General features: G+C 36.6%; 2 protein-coding genes across 10 annotated transcripts in view; both read left to right on the top strand.

Moving 5' to 3' along the window:
- Positions 1-17,881, top strand: part of LOC146490038 (uncharacterized) — a 48,739-nt gene that overhangs the window by 4,908 nt on the left and 25,950 nt on the right. The window lies entirely within an intron of this gene.
- The window catches only part of LOC146490039 (uncharacterized), a 105,473-nt gene that overhangs the window by 82,711 nt on the left and 4,881 nt on the right, over positions 1-17,881 (top strand). For 3 of the 9 annotated variants that reach the window (XM_085123773.1, XM_085123493.1, XM_085123566.1), the window contains 8 exons: positions 6,486-6,599; positions 7,339-7,452; positions 8,714-8,827; positions 9,607-9,720; positions 10,497-10,610; positions 11,376-11,489; positions 13,888-14,001; positions 16,743-16,853. The exons of 1 other annotated variant lie outside the window; for it this stretch is intronic. In XM_085123773.1, the coding sequence (XP_084979899.1) occupies positions 6,486-6,599; positions 7,339-7,452; positions 8,714-8,827; positions 9,607-9,720; positions 10,497-10,610; positions 11,376-11,489; positions 13,888-14,001; positions 16,743-16,853 (909 nt within the window). The remainder of the gene's footprint in view (positions 1-6,485; positions 6,600-7,338; positions 7,453-8,713; positions 8,828-9,606; positions 9,721-10,496; positions 10,611-11,375; positions 11,490-13,887; positions 14,002-16,742; positions 16,854-17,881) is intronic. 5 more of the 9 variants (XM_085123700.1, XM_085123622.1, XM_085123838.1 and 2 more) reach the window with 5 other exon arrangements.

The following is a 17,881-nucleotide window of genomic DNA, read 5'->3' as shown; positions in this document are numbered from 1 at the left end:
ACCGCTTGTGTATCTATCGATCATGTACGTGAAAACTAACTCTACTTATCTGCTGGAAGTGGCAGTAATAAATTCTAAACTTCTATGCACAAATTTAAAAATAAAAACATCTAAACACATTTCGTACGTGATCATGCATATTTGCATAATTTGCTAATTCGAAAAATCACCAAAGCTATAAACAAAACACGACCTGATGTTGCTCTCATGTATCTTATGGATGAAATGATAATGGCAATGGCTCTCACATCAGTATTAAAATTAGCCAGTACTAAATATATTCTAAGTTTATACAGTAAGCAATAGAGAGGCCGACTTCAAAAAGATTATCAGCTCCGTCGTCTTGCGTGCGATCGCTCGCCGCTTGAGACACTTCACTTTTCTCCTCCGTTGCCCGCTTCGTTGTTTCTTCTAGGCTTTGCTTCCGCGACTTTGTGTCTTTACTTAGATCTCCCCCACTAAACGACACAAAGGATCGAAGCAATTCCATCTCGGAAGTCGGTTTCAGAAGAACAACCTATTTCGAGACAGAGTTTGTTTACGAACTTTATCCTAATCAATTCGGAAATATCTCGAAAGGATAAGATTTTACCAGCCGATAAATGAATTTCGGATCTCAAAATAGACGGATAACTTAACTTTCTAAATTCTTCTCCTGTAGCCATATTTGTTGGATTGATTTTGAACAAAATAATTCGAACTAAAACAGTTTTTCCACCGACTCGTCATGTCCTTTCGAATCGAAGTTGCGGGAACTTGAACGTGCTAAAATAAGACCTTTGGTAATCAACCAATCCGATACGCGCGTTTGGGATTTTTGATTGACAGTCTGAACCGTTCAGCCTGGTCTTATAGGATCGCTCCGTGTTTAAAGGCTTGATAAATAAAAGTTTGTTTGCCCCAATTAGTACACACGAGAGGAAGGTGTAAATCGTTACTTCTACGAGTTAGATAAGAATGGAAACTACTATTGCGTCTGACGTCAAAGGCGAGAGGAGTTCATTTTTATTGAGAACGTTTATGTCCAGACGAGCGTTCAAATGAAGGGAATAAGGCGAATCCGCTTTCGGCAACTGAAGATGGCATCAAGAAAAGCTTTGGTTTTATTTGCTTTTAGATCTTACTTGGATGTCATCAATAAAAATTTTATGATACAGCAAGAACTTTTAAATGGTTCAAGATTAACGACATTTTCCCAAAATGTCTATTAATTTTCATTTCCCTTTTTAATTTTTATTTATTAAACAATGATTTATACAGAAGGTGTCCAGTTGAGCAGGTCTGGTGTAAATGGAGTCCTATATTTATATCAAATTATTATTGATAGTACGGGCATAAGTTACATAAGAATAACACAAGGCCTACTCTGGGACCTTAAGTAGCCGTAACTTTGGGAGACTTAGGGCGATTTAAGGCAACTTAAGCAAAACGGACTGTAAAATTGAAGCGATATTAAGCAATTTGAGGCGAATTAAGGCGATTTTAGGCGATTTAAGGTGACTTAGGGAAAAGTTTTTACAAGGTGCAGTGTGTAAGCTAGACTATTGTACATGTATACTTAGGCCTATTAATATACCGCAGTGGGCATATACAATTTGTCTTGTTTAGGTCCCACATGGAACTCTTAACCTTAAGGGAAAACAGGATGTTCTTGCCTGTGAATGATTTATTGTAATCCGCCAATCAGGGAACCAAGCCTAAAAAGGCATATAGCTGTTAAGATTACCGAGAAATTACCCAGGCCTCGTCATCACAAAGATTTCAAGTCCTTAGTACAGACACCCCAGTTCTGGCTCAGAAAGGCCTTCAATATTATCTTAACTAATAAGCATAGACTTGAACAAAATCTGTTCAAGAAAGGAACTAAAATATTGCCTGGATTGTTATAATGCAAGCATAATGTGTCTTATGTATCAGGAAACTCCATGGGTGATCATGCCCGGAAAATTTGATATGATGCACATTATGCCCACAAGTGAACACATCTGGAATTTTTTGATACATAATTCATCTAAGAAGATGATTGATCAGTAATAAATATGTAAAGAGTATCACAAATCACTCAAACAATCACAATGATATATTTAATACTCAGTAAGCTTAGCGAGCTTATATCAAGTAATTTATCAACTACAGCACAGCATTTTGTTACGTTCACTATCAATATAACACTTATGTCAATGGCTGAATTCCTCCATGCCAAATTCCACTTGCTTTGATGGCCGTCTTTGCTAAATTCATACCAGCTTTCAACCAGAAATCCAGCTATAAATATGTTGACACGCCTCCTTCGGTAGCATTTAACCTGTTTAAAAGAAAATATGTACCGTTCAGTTGATGACAATATAACAGAACAAGAATACGCAATCACAAATTCACAAAAATGTACACATAAACAAACCTGCAGCTGAAATGAAAGCATGCATTCGTGCCGCCATTTTAAAGCCGATCGTCCCAGTATACATTTCTTCATCTCTATTTGTTCCCAGTGCCCACGCTACTTTCAAACACATGCAACTTGTGAATTCCTGGATTTATTTTAAGAGATTTTGGAATTTTTTCCAGTCGCTTAATGGTCAATTACAGGAATCATTTTGACAATGAAGAATTGCAGCAAGAAACTGAATTCAATGTATGTATGAAATCAGAACGAGCTTTAGCTGGTCCAGACGCCTGGCGCATTTCAGCTTTTCCGTTTGTTTACAAATGCTTAGTCAGATGGTTGTTGTGAAATAGACACTCATCGCGAATAGATTTGGCACGTCAATATCCAGAAGTTATCCTTTCTTACAATTATGTACTGTTCGATGGCACCTGATTAGTTTTCCAATCAGTAAGTGACTGATAGAATGGGTTTACCTTCATACAGTGTGCACTTAAGCTTATAAAGTTTATATTTATTCTTGATAAGAGACAATGACTCTTGACTTTAATTTAGGACCTAGCTAGAAAAAATTATTATCTTCCTGTTAGAAAAGAAAACCTTATTTCATTTATTTGTGTTATCCAAAATATTCCAATAAATAGTTAGTGTAGGAAAAGGTTTCCACAAATATGTTCATGCTTTCCTTTCCATGCCTCAGTAATTGCACATGACTTAAGCCTCGGCACAGTTTGAATTCATACCTGCTTTAAAACACGTGTTAGTACTGTATTTTATTTATTCGATTAACTGCCCTGGGCACTTATTATTCTTCCAACATTTTCAGCAAGCCAGGGCATTTTTAGAGAATAACAAGACAAGGGAAAACAAGTTTACTTCGCTTCAACAAGACAAAAAAGTGCAAAATCTAACATAAACAACATAAAAGTTCATTGACTATCGTATCTAAAACCAATTTTTTTCAATTGGAACACAACCGACACTCCTCTTACTTCACGCTGGGATAGTGCAGAAATGTATTTTGTTGGGAGGGGCCGGGGCGGGGTGGGCTCTTATTTGACCAGGTCTTTCACTTTTAGAAAGGGCCCTCCAAACCCAGGGGGGATGGTTGATGGCACTATTTAACAAATAAAGAAGCCTCGACTGTGCTCTGTTCTGTTGTAAAGCACGCAGGAAGCGGCTAGAGCACGAAAGAAGTGTAGGGGGAAACACGAGACGTAGTCGAGTGTTTCTCCCTACTTCTTGAGTGCTCTAGCCACTTCCTTAGTGCTTTACAACAGAACAGAGCACAGACAAGGCTTCTTTATTTGTTTTATGATAAAGAATTCTTTTATTTCCCCCCGCATTCACCCTCATTTTCAAAACCAACTCCCTTAACCGAACGAACAGATCTGGCGTCAGCGTGCATCTGTACTCTGATAAAGCACGCTAAAATAAGCCAATCACAATCCTTGTTAGAATGTTTCAAATGATTTGATTGGTTGAACAACACGAAAGCTGTCAGACATGTCAAAACAAGGCATCAAAGTTTACAAACTTTGCTCAGTTCGAATGTAACGCCAGTAGCGTCAGCGCTTCCTCAGTTTTCCCTTTCAAAAATCAGGATGGAAAAGTAAAATTTTCATTGAAATCAGGTGGATTTGTGGCTCGTGAAAATCTGGACGTCATCAACATGGCAATTCGAAAACAAACTGCTTTAAAGCTTGCGGCCGGTAATAAACCAACTGCTGCGCTGTGTTTTGTGAATGAACAACAGTCGAATTCACGGGAGCAAGAGGAGTGCTCGAACTGTTGACACCGTTAGGAAAAGGGCTGCTGTGACTGCTGGGGCTTCCCACTCAATGCACCAGAGAGGATATCTGAACAAGCTGTAAGTTCTTCACTCGAAGGGCGAGCGTTGTAATTTCTGAGGCTTGCTTCACTGCGGTGAGCGGAGGTGGCCATGATGCGGCGTGATAGAACTTGTAAGGATCTTGTAAGCTTATATATTTGTGTATTCGTTAGCTAATTAAATTTTCAGTTCTCTCAATTTTTTATTTGATCTTTTTGTACGAGAATATAGCTAACGAGCGTTTACGAGACCTTTTAACACTTGTTTAAGCTTGTGACATTTTTACATCTTTCGTCCTAAAACTTGAGCTGTCCATTTTATGCTATCTTTGGTGTTTATCGTCTCTGCCTTCGATGTAATTTCGACCATTTCGTCGGTTGACATGTTTGCAAATCTCGGTTTGTTTATATTTCTACTTGGCTCTGTGCTTTAGTCGCTAACTTCTTCGGAAACTTCACTTTCAATCACCGTGTTATTTGTACTGTCTTTTTACCTTGTATGCACACAGGATGGTCTATGTCCAGCTCGCTTACGTTTTCTAGGTTATATAACACGTCTGGATCGAAAAATTATGATAATAATAAATAAATAAAACCGAGAGAGAAGTCCAGGAATTTCACAAACAGGGTGATGGCGTGACACCGTTGCTCCGTACCCCGTGCATCTGTACTCTGATAAAGCACGCTATTTCAACCAATCAGCGCGCGCGTTATATCGAAATTCTATTATAAATAATATTACGACTATCAGTTGAGTCACTGACAGAGATCAGTAACCCAATGAATACACTATTATGGAAAACAAATTCATATATTTTTTTTTTATTGAAATGGGGAAATTATTCCTCTAGAGGAAATTTGAGCTTTTTCTAATGTAAGCGAATTTTAAAAGTCCGGAAGGGGGGTCGGGGGTGGCTCCCATATAAAAGTGACATGGATAAACTCGAAAATTTTTAACAGAAGCCCTAAAAGGTATCAGAATTCTGTTTTGTGGGCATCATCTGGACAATTTTTTATCATTTTATTTAAGAGGTACCATATCTGTTTATTGACATTTACTGCCTGTCATATTTTTTGGCTCATTACCCTAAAAGGTACCACAATGTATCTAATGGGATTAATTTATTTTAGATTTTAAGGGGTATCAAACAACAAACATTAACCCCTAAAAAATATAGCGATCACCCCCATCAATTTCATATGAGATTCCCCCCTGCCGGGGGTATTTGAGACGACTAAAGGCGACTTTAGGCAATTTTAGACGACTTAGAGTGACTGAAGGTCCCAGAGTAGGCCTAACACACATATTAACATGTACAAAATCGCCAGCTAGAACGGATGGACAAAAATCATTGGCATTTTAAGGATTTTACTACAGCTCTTTTGAGGGTTCAGTGACATTGTGCTCCTAAGGAGTGGTTTCCAGGTTTCTGTCCCATTAATTAGAAAAGAAACGTGCAACTTCTTAGTTCTCGAGAATGGGAGTTTTAACGAGTTCCTCGCTGGTCCTAATTGTATGAAGAGTGGACGTCACTGAAAAGGATTAGAGAGAAAGTGGTTCATTTGTATATATTCAACAATTATCCATCATTAGCTTCAGACATTAGCAACATGTTCCTTGCTGCTATAATCATGTCGTCTACCCAGATAAGCATAGCAACAAGTCTACTTCCAACATGTTTGGTATACACACAATTATCAACAGGGCTTTGAACAAAACTGTTTTCCAACAAGAAGCAGTGTAGTACATGGTTCCAATTCCTACACGACTGCTTTAGGCCATACAAAGATTTGTTCAATTTATACAAAAGTCTCCCTCCACTCCTTGACGGAACTTCAAAGCCTTCAGCTTAATCCATGTAAATCTCACAATCAATAGAGACATTAAGATATGCAGTTTTCACATCCATTTGGTGTAAAACCAAATCATGTTGTGCAGCCATTTGCATTAGCACACGCAATGATGTGAGATTAGCAGTTGGTGCAAGGTTTCTTGAAAATCAACACCTCTCACTTGGAAGTAACCCTTAGCAACAAACCTAGCGTTTTTCCACTGTAGCTAAAAGCAAAATACACCGTCTTGTTAATCCTTATTGTAATGATCTTCACATCAAATTAATGTTTACCACGTTTAAATTAAGAAATCGTTTGTCAGTGAAGGATTCTGTCCCTAGAGACCTCCGTTCACGTGTGATGCTAACAGCTCATATATAGATTATATTTATTAGGGCAAATGGCATATTTCTGTGCTGATCAATAACGTTATTTTCAGATATCGACGAATGCTTGGCTAATCCATGTCAGAACGAAGCCACGTGTGTTAATCTTCCTGGAAGTCACCGCTGTGTCTGCAGGAATGGATATTCTGGATCCGACTGTGGGAAAGGTAAACTTTATGTTAGTCTTTTCAGTTAGTGTAAGAGTTTCAATGATGGGTTATCTTACGTATTAAATTTATATAGTTTTACAAAGGTTACAGGTAACACTTTACCTAAAGCTTTGCTTAAGAAGAAGCGTAAAACTCTCGAGAAAGAACGTTCAAAGAAATCTAAACTGAGAAGAGCAATCAAGCGTAATGACATAATTATCAAAATGAAAGAGACATCTGTGTGCTTGTATTTCTGGTATTAATTCTAAAACTAAACACAGCTACTCAGATACGTAAATACAGTGGATGTAAGGGATAGGGTTTGGTTATGAAAAGTTGCAACTGCGATGTAATCAGATATTGAAATAATATTTTGATAGAATGATAGAGCCTAGCTTAAGAATTAAATCAAATTAAAATTAAAGCAAATCGCGGATGTTGACCCATTTTTTAAATGAAAAAAATTCATATATAGATAATATTTGTTAGAGGAATGGTCTATTTCTGTGACCATGAATAACGCGACTTTCAGATGCCGACGAATACTCGCATAATCCATGTCAGAACTGAGCCACGTGTGTCAATACTGGTTACAGTGGCGAAACAAATAGAAACCTATGAGGTTACTTTTTGGATATAATAAACGGACTGCTAACACAGATTGAGGCCCATTTTATAATGCTAAAATCTCATATATAGATTATATTTATTAGGGCAAATGGTCTATTTCTGTACTAATCAATAACGTTATTTTCAGATATCGACGAATGCTTGGCTAATCCATGTCAGAACGAAGCCACGTGTGTTAATCTTCCTGGAAGTCACCGCTGTGTCTGCAAGTCTGGGTATACTGGATCCATCTGTGAGACAGGTAAACTTTATGTTAGTCTTTTCAGTTAGTGTCTGAGTTTCAATGATGGGTTATCTTCCGTATTAAATTTATATAGTTTTACAAAGGTTACAGGTTACGCTTTACGTAAAGCTTTGCTTAAAAAGAAGCGTAAAACTCTCGAGAAAGAACGTTCAAAGAAATCTAAACTGAGAACCTCAATCAAGAGTAATGACATAATTATCAAACTGAAAGAGACATCTGTGTGCTTGTATTTCTGGTATTAATTCTAAAACTAAACGCAGCCACTCAGATACGTAAATACAGTGGATCAAATGAAAACATGGTACAACATTACAAAAACATCCAATAAGGTATAGGGTTTGGTCATGAAAAGTTGCAACTGCGATGTAATCAAATATTGAATGAATTTTTTGATAGAGTGATAGTGCCTAGCTTAAGAATTATATTAAAATTAAAGCAAATCGCGGATGTTGACCTATTTTTTTAATGCCAAAAATTCATTTATAGATTATATTTTGTTAAAGGAATAGTCTATTTCTGTGATCATGAATAACGTTACTTTCAGATATCGACGAATACATTACTTGCACGTTATATTTCGGACGTTTAATTTTCGGACACTTTTTCCCTCATTTCGGACAATTTTAAGGAAAAAATTTCGGACACTGCGCTGAAACATGCCTAAAGTAAATTTACGACTAAAAAACATGAATTACACTGAAATAAAATCTGTGAAAATGATAGTTTCGCTGTACCTTTAAGATTTTACAGCCGGATACACAAACGAGAAAATTACACAAACTCAATCAAGCTTATGCCTCAAGCAGTGTCTCAAATATTTTCCTTTCCAGTGATAAAAAGAATGACTGAGCAAAGCCGTCTAACCGAATTCTAGCCATATCATGTATATTGGCTTTGAATATGTGATGCCGTCGCCTAGAAAGTACTTTTAAAGTTTTATACTATACTGTAAAAATTTCGCACGCTTAAAATTTCGGACGATTTTATTTTCAGACACTATTTTTGTCCGAAATTAAAATCGTCCGAAATGTTTTCCAAGTAATGTACTCGCATAATTCATGTCAGAACAGAGCCACGTGTGTCAATATTGGTCACAGTGGCGAAACAAATAGAAACCCTTGAGGTTACTTTTTTGATATAATAAACGGACTGCTAACACAGATTGTGGCCCATTTTATAATACTAAAAACTCATATATAGATTATCTTTATTAGGGCAAATGGCCAATTTCTGTGCTGATCAATAACTTTATTTTCAGATATCGACGAATGCTTGGCTAATCCATGTCAGAACGAAGCCACGTGTGTTAATCTTCCTGGAAGTCACCGCTGTGTCTGCAAGAATGGATATTCTGGATCCGACTGTGGGAAAGGTAAACTTTATGTTAGTCTTTTCAGTTAGTGTCTGAGTTTCAATGATGGGTTATCTTACGTATTAAATTTATATAGTTTTAAAAAAGGTTACAGGTAACACTTTACGTAAAGCTTTGCTTAAGAAGAAGCGTAAAACTCTCGAGAAAGAACGTTCAAAGAAATCTAAACTGAGAACCTCAATCAAGCGTAATGACATAATTATCAAACTGAAAGAGACATCTGTGTGCTTGTATTTCTGGTATTAATTCTAAAACTAAACGCAGCTACTCAAATACTTAAATACAGTGGATCAAATGAAAACATGGTGCAACATTATAAAAAAAATCTAACAAGGGATAGGGTTTGGTCATGAAAAGTTGCAACTGCGATGTAATCAGATATTGAAATAATATTTTGATAGAATGATAGAGCCTAGCTTAAGAATTAAATCAAATTAAAATTAAAGCAAATCGCGGATGTTGGCCCATTTTTTAAATGAAAAAAATTCATATATAGATAATATTTGTTAGAGGAAAAAGTCAATTTCTGTGACCATGAATAACGCGACTTTCAGATGCCGACGAATACTCGCATAATCCATGTCAGAACTGAGCCACGTGTGTCAATACTGGTTACAGTGGCGAAACAAATAGAAACCTATGAGGTTACTTTTTGGATATAATAAACGGACTGCTAACACAGATTGAGGCCCATTTTATAATGCTAAAATCTCATATATAGATTATATTTATTAGGGCAAATGGTCTATTTCTGTACTAATCAATAACGTTATTTTCAGATATCGACGAATGCTTGGCTAATCCATGTCAGAACGAAGGCAGGTGTGTTAATCTTCCTGGGAGTCACCGCTGTGTCTGCAAGTCTGGGTATACTGGATCCATCTGTGAGACAGGTAAACTTTATGTTAGTCTTTTCAGTTAGTGTCTGAGTTTCAATGATGGGTTATCTTCCGTATTAAATTTATATAGTTTTACAAAGGTTACAGGTTACGCTTTACGTAAAGCTTTGCTTAAAAAGAAGCGTAAAACTCTCGAGATAGAACATTCAAAGAAATCTAAACTGAGAACCTCAATCAAGCGTAATGACATAATTATCGAACTGACAGAAACATCTGTGTGCTTGTATTTCTGGTACTAATTCTAAAACTAAGCGCAGCTACTCAAATACTTAAATACAGTGGATCAAATGAAAACATGGTGCAACATTACAAAAAAATCTAATAAGGGATAGGGTTTGGTCATGAAAAGTTGCAACTGCGATGTAATCAGATATTAAAATAATATTTTGATAGAATGATAGAGCCTAGCTTAAGAATTAAATCAAATTAAAATTAAAGCAAATCGCGGATGTTGACCCATTTTTTGAATGAAAAAAATTCATATATAGATAATATTTGTTAGAGGAATAGTCTATTTCTGTGACCATGAATAACATTACTTTCAGGTGCCGACGAATACTCGCATAATCCATGTCAGAACTGAGCCACGTGTGTCAATACTGGTTACAGTGGCGAAACAAATAGAAACCTATGAGGTTACTTTTTGGATATAATAAACAGACTGCTAACACAGATTGAGGCCCATTTGATAATGCTAAAATCTCATATATAGATTATATTTATTAGGGCAAATGGTTTATTTCTGTACTAATCAATAACGTTATTTTCAGATATCGACGAATGCTTGGCTAATCCATGTCAGAACGAAGGCAGGTGTGTTAATCTTCCTGGGAGTCACCGCTGTGTCTGCAAGTCTGGGTATACTGGATCCATCTGTGAGACAGGTAAACTTTATGTTAGTCTTTTCAGTTAGTTTAAGAGTTTCAATGATGGGTTCTCTTACGAATTAAATTTATATAGTTTTACAAAAGTTACACGTAACGCTTTACGTAGAGCTTTGCTTAAGAAAAAGCGTAAAACTCTCCAAAAAGAAGGTTCAAAGAAATCTAAACTATCACGCGTAATGACATAATTATCGAGCTGAAAGAGACATCTGTGTGCTTTTATTTCTGGTATTAACTAAAACCAAACGCAGCTATTCAGATACGTAAATGCAGGGGATCAAATGAAAACATGGTGCTATGTTACAAAAAATCTAACAAAAGAAAGGGGTTTGGTCATGAAAAGTTGCAACTGCGATGTAATCAGATATTGAATGAATTTTTTGATAGAATGTTAGTGCCTAGCTTAAGAATTAAATTAAATTAAATCTTAAGGAAGTCGCGGATGTTGATCCATTTTTTTAATGCCAAAAATTTATATATATAGATAATATTTGTTAGAGGAATAGTCTCTTTCTTTGATCATGGATAACGTTACTTTCACATATCGACGAATACTCGCATAATCCATGCCAGAACTGAGCCACGTGTGTCAATATTGGTTATGGCAGCGAAACAAATAGAAACCTATGAAGTTACTTTTTGATATAATAATCGGACTCCTAACACAGATTGTGGCCCTTTTTTTAATGCTAAAAACACATATATAGATTTTATTAATTAGGGCAAATGGTCTATTTCTGTACTAATCAATAACATTATTTTCAGATATCGACGAATGCTTGGCTAATCCATGTCAGAACGAAGGCACGTGTGTTAATCTTCCTGGAAGTCACCGCTGTGTCTGCAAGTCTGGGTATACTGGATCCATATGTGAGACAGGTAAACTTTATGTTAGTCTTTTCAGTTAGTGTCTGAGTTTCAATGATGGGTTATCTTCCGTATTAAATTTATATAGTTTTACAAAGGTTACAGGTTACGCTTTACGTAAAGCTTTGCTTAAAAAGAAGCGTAAAACTCTCGAGAAAGAACGTTCAAAGAAATCTAAACTGAGAAGAGCAATCAAGGGCAATGACATAATTGCCGAACTGAAAGATACATCTGTGCGCTTGAATTTCTGAATCAAATGAAAACATGGTGCAATATTACAAAAAAAATCTAATATATATATTTAGCCAAGCCTGAAAGCGAAGCTCCACAATTTCTTTTTAATAGCATTTATATACATGTATAAATGTAATAACGTTACAAATTCTTCATCCTTTCTTGAGTTATATATATCTGAAGTGCATATAAAGCAAACTTTTTACTCGTCAGTGGAAAATGTTTTGAACGATAAGCTGTTATTGTTAATCGTGCGAGATTACATTGCTGAATTCTGATGACGTTCGAGGGCATAAAACCCTATAGATGAAATAATTACGCTCTCTTTCAAATATTTCTTCTGTGGAAACTATTAATGCATTTGTATAAAGTTTAAAATGCGTACAATAAAGGAAATTTGGCCACCAAGTAATGTTTCCGCCCGTGCAATTTGGCAACTCGGATAAAAATAAAAATTTTTGTTTCAAAAATTTATTATTCTGTAAATATTCCTCGTACAGAAATATTTATAGTCTCATAATAAACGTTACAAGAAAAGAAATAAAGGAAAAATAATGTTTAGTTATGGTTCGAAATATTTGAGCGTTCACTTTAAAATTAGGGCGTACTGTTTACAAATATGCGCTGGGAATGAATTACACAAAATGTTCAAAACTATTAATGACTCTTGGAATATTTTTCTCAAAGAAATAATTCTAGTCTCGAACTAAAATTTAAGAAAAGAATACAGGAAAAATATCGTTTGGTTGTGGTCCGAAATATTTATACGTTTACTGCGTGTTTACAAATGTGTCCTGCGAATGAATTACACAAGTCCAACACAAAACATAACTCTGTGAATGTTCAAAATTAATTTATGCACTAATATTTGTCGAATGGCAACGATTTAAGTATTTTTGTATAATTTGAAGTATGTATACATGTTTGTTTTCAACTGACATTTCGCCTGTTTGTTCGTGGCTCTCGGGTTGCAAATTTGCTTCTCAGTCACCTGCTTTCTCGTCATATCTACAATCCTGGCCAAAAATTCCCGGGACAGGAACACAAAATAGCATTGTCAGTGAACATTTTCATTCTCCATATCTTAAGCCAGTCTTCAACATTTTTATTAAGCTGTCTTTGCAATTTTTGGAAAGCCCCCCTCCCCCCAAACAATGTTGAGCGCAACTGGGATTATTCGGGCTGTAGATAAACTCAGCATCTTAACAACATTGCTTGGGGGTGGCGGGGCGGGGGAACAGTTCGTGATTAATTTTGCAAATCGTCCCATTATTTTTGGCCAGGATTGTAGTTTGACAACATATTCAACGAATACAAGAAATTAGTGTTCTTCAAAATTCTCGTTTGTTTTCCTTAAAGAAGTAAGCCATCCCATTTCCCGCTGAAAAAACGCGGGTTGCCCGACAAGTTGAGTGTGACATTTAACGATGGCTTACATAGAAAGGCGGACGTACGTACGTACCTACGGACGCCGGACGGACAGTGACGTCATAACCAAAAGTTTTCGCATATATGGGTTTACCAAAATCTCTTATCACTGGGGCTCCGCACCTTCGGCGCGCGGAGCTCTGCTAACAAGGGATAGGGTTTGGTCATTAAAAAATGCAACTGCGATGTAATCTGATATTGAAAGAATTTTTTGATAGAATGATAGTGCCTAGCTTAAAAATTAAATTAAATTAAATTAAATTAAATTAAAGTTAAAGCAAATGGTGGATGTTGACCCATCTTTTTATTGCCAAAAAATCATATCTAGATAGTTATATTTGTTAGAGGAATAGTCTATTTCTGTGATCGTGAGTAACGTTACTTTCAGATATCGACGAATACTTGCATAATCCATGTCAGAATAGAGCCACTTGTGTCAATATTGGTCACAGTGTCGAAACAAATAGAAACCTATGAGGTTACTTTTTGATATAATAAACGGACTGCTAACACAGGTTGTGGCTCATTTTATAATGCTAAAATCTCATATACAGAGTGTGTGCACGGCGGCCATGTTGGAGGACTAAAACAATAGAAGATATTTGCATAAAAAATAGAATATATTTCCCAAAGGAAAATCATTGTATTGTTTCGGTTCTCTAACATGGCCGTCGTGCACCTACTCTATAGATTATATTTATTAGGGCAAATGGTCTATATCTGTGCTGACCAATAACGTTATTTTCAGATATCGACGAATGCTTGTCTAATCCATGTCAGAACGAAGCCACGTGTGTTGATCTTCCTGGAAGTCACCGCTGTGACTGCAAGTCTGGTTATACTGGATCCATCTGTGAGACAGGTAAACTTTATCTTAGTCTTTTCAGTTAGTTTAAGAGTTTCAATGATGGGTTCTCTTACGAATTAAATTTATATAGTTTTACAAAGGTTACAAGGGACTGGTAGAGAAGCCTACGAGGAAACGCAGAAATAAAACGACTAAGATCTTTAATGTCATTTATCATAAATGTTCTCCACGGCCGAAGCCTCCTGTTAGTGTAGAACTCGTTGCGTTAGAAGTTACTGCTGTAATTTTACGTCAGGTTATAAATAGCATCTTGAGCGCTTACATTTTTTGGTATAACAAGACTCTATGAGAACATATACTTGGGCGTCGTTGTATTAGGAGAATCTGAGCATGCACGTTAGTTCAGCTCGCTGAGATCAGAGTCTAAGGCATCACTTTGTATTTGCGATAAACGTGATGGAGTTTAACCGAAAATGTCACGCAAAAGATGAATAAACAAAATAAAACATTACTCTCTTACTAAACTTGTCGGGTTTTGTAGCCATGAAGTGCATGAAAGGCAATGATGAATTTTATCGACAAAGGAGTATTTGTGGTTCCAGTGGTAACGATGAATTTTTGGCGACAGAGGAGTATTTGTGCGAATACCTTTCCATCCTGATACCCTTACTTTCTGGGCTTTCCGTGACAGATGTTTCAGCTTTTTCACTGGTAACACGATTTGCAAAAATAAATTCGCTTGAGGAAATCTCAATAAAATTACGTTTATTTTCACTGGAACACCATTTTCATTTGGTAGACTGGGTACAGTAGCCTTCATAGTTTTCTCCAACATATCACTACGATCATCAAACACACTTTACAACATTTTTTGCTGATGATGCACAATCGCTAAAATTGCGCTTGTGGGACATGCCAAAAAATATTTAAAAAAAGCGAGTATAAATTAATACAACAATCAGAAAAATCACTGCATTTAGCACAAGAGGTACGAAATTGGAGCAACTGTTTTCCATTTTGCTTTATTGACAATCTGTCCTTCGTCCATTTGGTATCATTGAATATCTCTTGCTTTTTCTTTGAGCTCGCGCACCGACCCACTCCGAAAACGCTCAACATCTTTTAGTGCGGGTCTACCGTGAACGGCGTGTGTATTGGTATGTGGAATGAGCGTACTAGACGACATTTCTTGTCTCTTTAACTTAGTCACGCCTTCTAAGCAAAGCAGCAACGCAATATCGACTTGCTTGAATGTCAAAAACCATCATTTAGTCACCAATCAGATGCCTCTTCAAACCGCGAGGTAAACAAACAAACAGTGTTTAATCGTTATCACTCCAGAAATCACGCTCAGATCGCATTTTGTCTCACAGATTCATTCGTTTATTCAATTTGCATCAAAGGTTTTGTTATGGGTATCCCTCGATGCGATATAACTAGCTTAAATTTACCAAAACAAGCAAAAGCGTCCCGTTCATTCCATAATTGACTGCTACGTGCTCGCTCGCTGTTTTTAGAGAGCAAACGTGAGATTCGCGGTTTTGTTTTCTTGAAAAAATAAGTACAAAGACGAGAATAGTACAAAATAATTATCACTTTTGATGCTAACGCAACACTTCCGAAAAACTGAAAACAGCGAGCGGCAAATGAAGTACAAATATAGTTACTTGCTCATCTCTGCCCCTGTCTCTGCCATCAAAACAAAAACCCCTTACGGTCTCAACTCGTAAATCATTGCTTACTACTGTTTTATCGACACATTGCCGCATTTAACATGTCACCCAGCTAGAAAGCACTTTAGATTTTTAATTTTGTCCACTGATAACTTGGTTGAATCACTCAACACCGTGAAGCTCCTGACGCATCACATTTCGCATCGACTGGAATTCATCCTTTACTTTCCAGAAAATTAACACCACTACTCGGGAACACCAGTATCTTACATATCAAAAATATTAGCTGCGAAGTTTATGAATACTACTACGTACCCATACCACGACAACTTAAACTTTGTCACGTTCGCGATTCATCGACAGATACAGGAGAGATACAGCAACAGTCCCAGACTCGGCCAACATGTAGCGCACGCACAGTAGACCCCTCTTTGCCATTTGAGACTTACGAAGAAATCCTATTTTATAACTTGGGCTCTGCCCAAGTAATAAACGGACTAAAACCGGGTTTTGACCTTTTTTTGTATGCCAAAAAATCTGTATACAGATTATACTTAGTAGAGCGAATGACCTATTCTTGTGCTCACGAATAACGTTACTCTTAGATATCAACGAATGCTCAGCTAATCCATGTCTGGTGTTAATTCTAAAACTAAACGCAGCTACTCAAATACGTAAATACAGTGGATCAAATGAAAACATGGTGCAATATTACAAAAAAATATATAACAAGAGATACGGTGTGGTCATGAAAAGTTGCAACTGCGATGTAATCAGATATTGAATGAATTTTTTTTGGAGTCCACATAAGCGATATAGAAGAAAATTCACATTTTGGACGCGAAAAGTGATTCTGAATTCTTCGCGAATTTTTGTAAAAAGGTGTTTCAATCTCAAACATTCTGCAATGTAATGACTTTATAAGCCTGTAAATCAAAGACGCTGTTATTTCGAGTTACACATGCTTTGTTTGATACAAATGAAAATCGAGTATTAACGTCATTGCCAACAATGCTTTAGGCTGTAAGGTAATCGATCATGAAATTTTGTCCACTTCTTGAAAAATCAGTCTTTTCAGTTCATCGTTCTGTTATTGATAATGACGATTTTCTTACTTTACAGCGATCAATGGGTGCGAGCTCAGTCCATGCAAAAACGGAGCCACCTGTGTGGATCTTGTTGGAAGTTATCGCTGTGTTTGTGCGTCTGGGTTTATCGGAGTGACCTGTGAAGGTAAAGGTTTACGTACTTTGATTTTTTTCCTACCTATCGGAAGTTAAACTCGTGATGTTAATTTCATTCGCTACCCTCACTGTAGTATTGTATACCCCGTTATTACTGTTTACTTGACTTACTTGAAGTTATAACCCAGAGACTAATTCTCACGCGTTGTCATTGGGCAAAAAAGTCACGTGGTACAAATATCAGACGAAAACAGTCATCCGATCTGACAACAGTCGCCCGCTTTTTTCCACAAGAAAAACAAAGAAAGAATATCGCAATCTTAGGTCTCAATGGTAATCCAATCCCACTTAAATAAATATATCTTATTCGATGGTTTTACATATAATATGCGCGGATATTTTGCGAGTTGCGAAGTAAAACTACGGGCAATGTCCGCGCGTATTATACGTATTAAGAGATTTATTATTCCACCACAAAAAGGTTTTGCTATTTTGGCTTCACTCTTCTGGTAAGAGAGTTGAAATACAACCCGGCTTTATCTCTCCATCAGTAAATGGCGCGTGCGAATGACGTAAATAACACAGAAAGCCAGTGAAATGTGTTTGCTCGTTTTTGCTCTGTTGTAAACGGGTCAAACCGGGACACCACACTTCTATTTTGGGCGTTCTCTTGACCTTATTCGATGAAATGACAAAATAGTGGAATAATAAAACCTAGTAATCTAGTTACCTTGCATTTATTTTGCCTTTATCGCGCCATAACCATCACGGGCTGTTTTGTCTTTCTATAGTAAAGTGCTTTGGCGTCAGGAATTGATCGGAGGATTGTAAAATATATAAACCACTTTCCGGCTTGCTAGAAACTCATTAATTATTCATACGGTTATAAGCCAATCGGAGTGCACCATTTTGGTCAAATGCATGTATCTTGATACTTAATGAAAATCTAGATCAAGATTACTCCGGTTAGTTCAAAAACTGATGAAAACACTGATCAAGACACTTGAATTTTAATTAGCAACCTCAATTACCATACAATCAATTATTCACTACCGTACTTCGAGAAGTTATTCACAA

Source organism: Pavona decussata, unplaced genomic scaffold, assembly GCF_977016875.1.
Source record: "Pavona decussata unplaced genomic scaffold, jaPavDecu1.1 SCAFFOLD_2, whole genome shotgun sequence".
NCBI lineage: Eukaryota > Metazoa > Cnidaria > Anthozoa > Scleractinia > Agariciidae > Pavona > Pavona decussata.
This window is presented reverse-complemented; position numbering and strand designations above follow the sequence as displayed.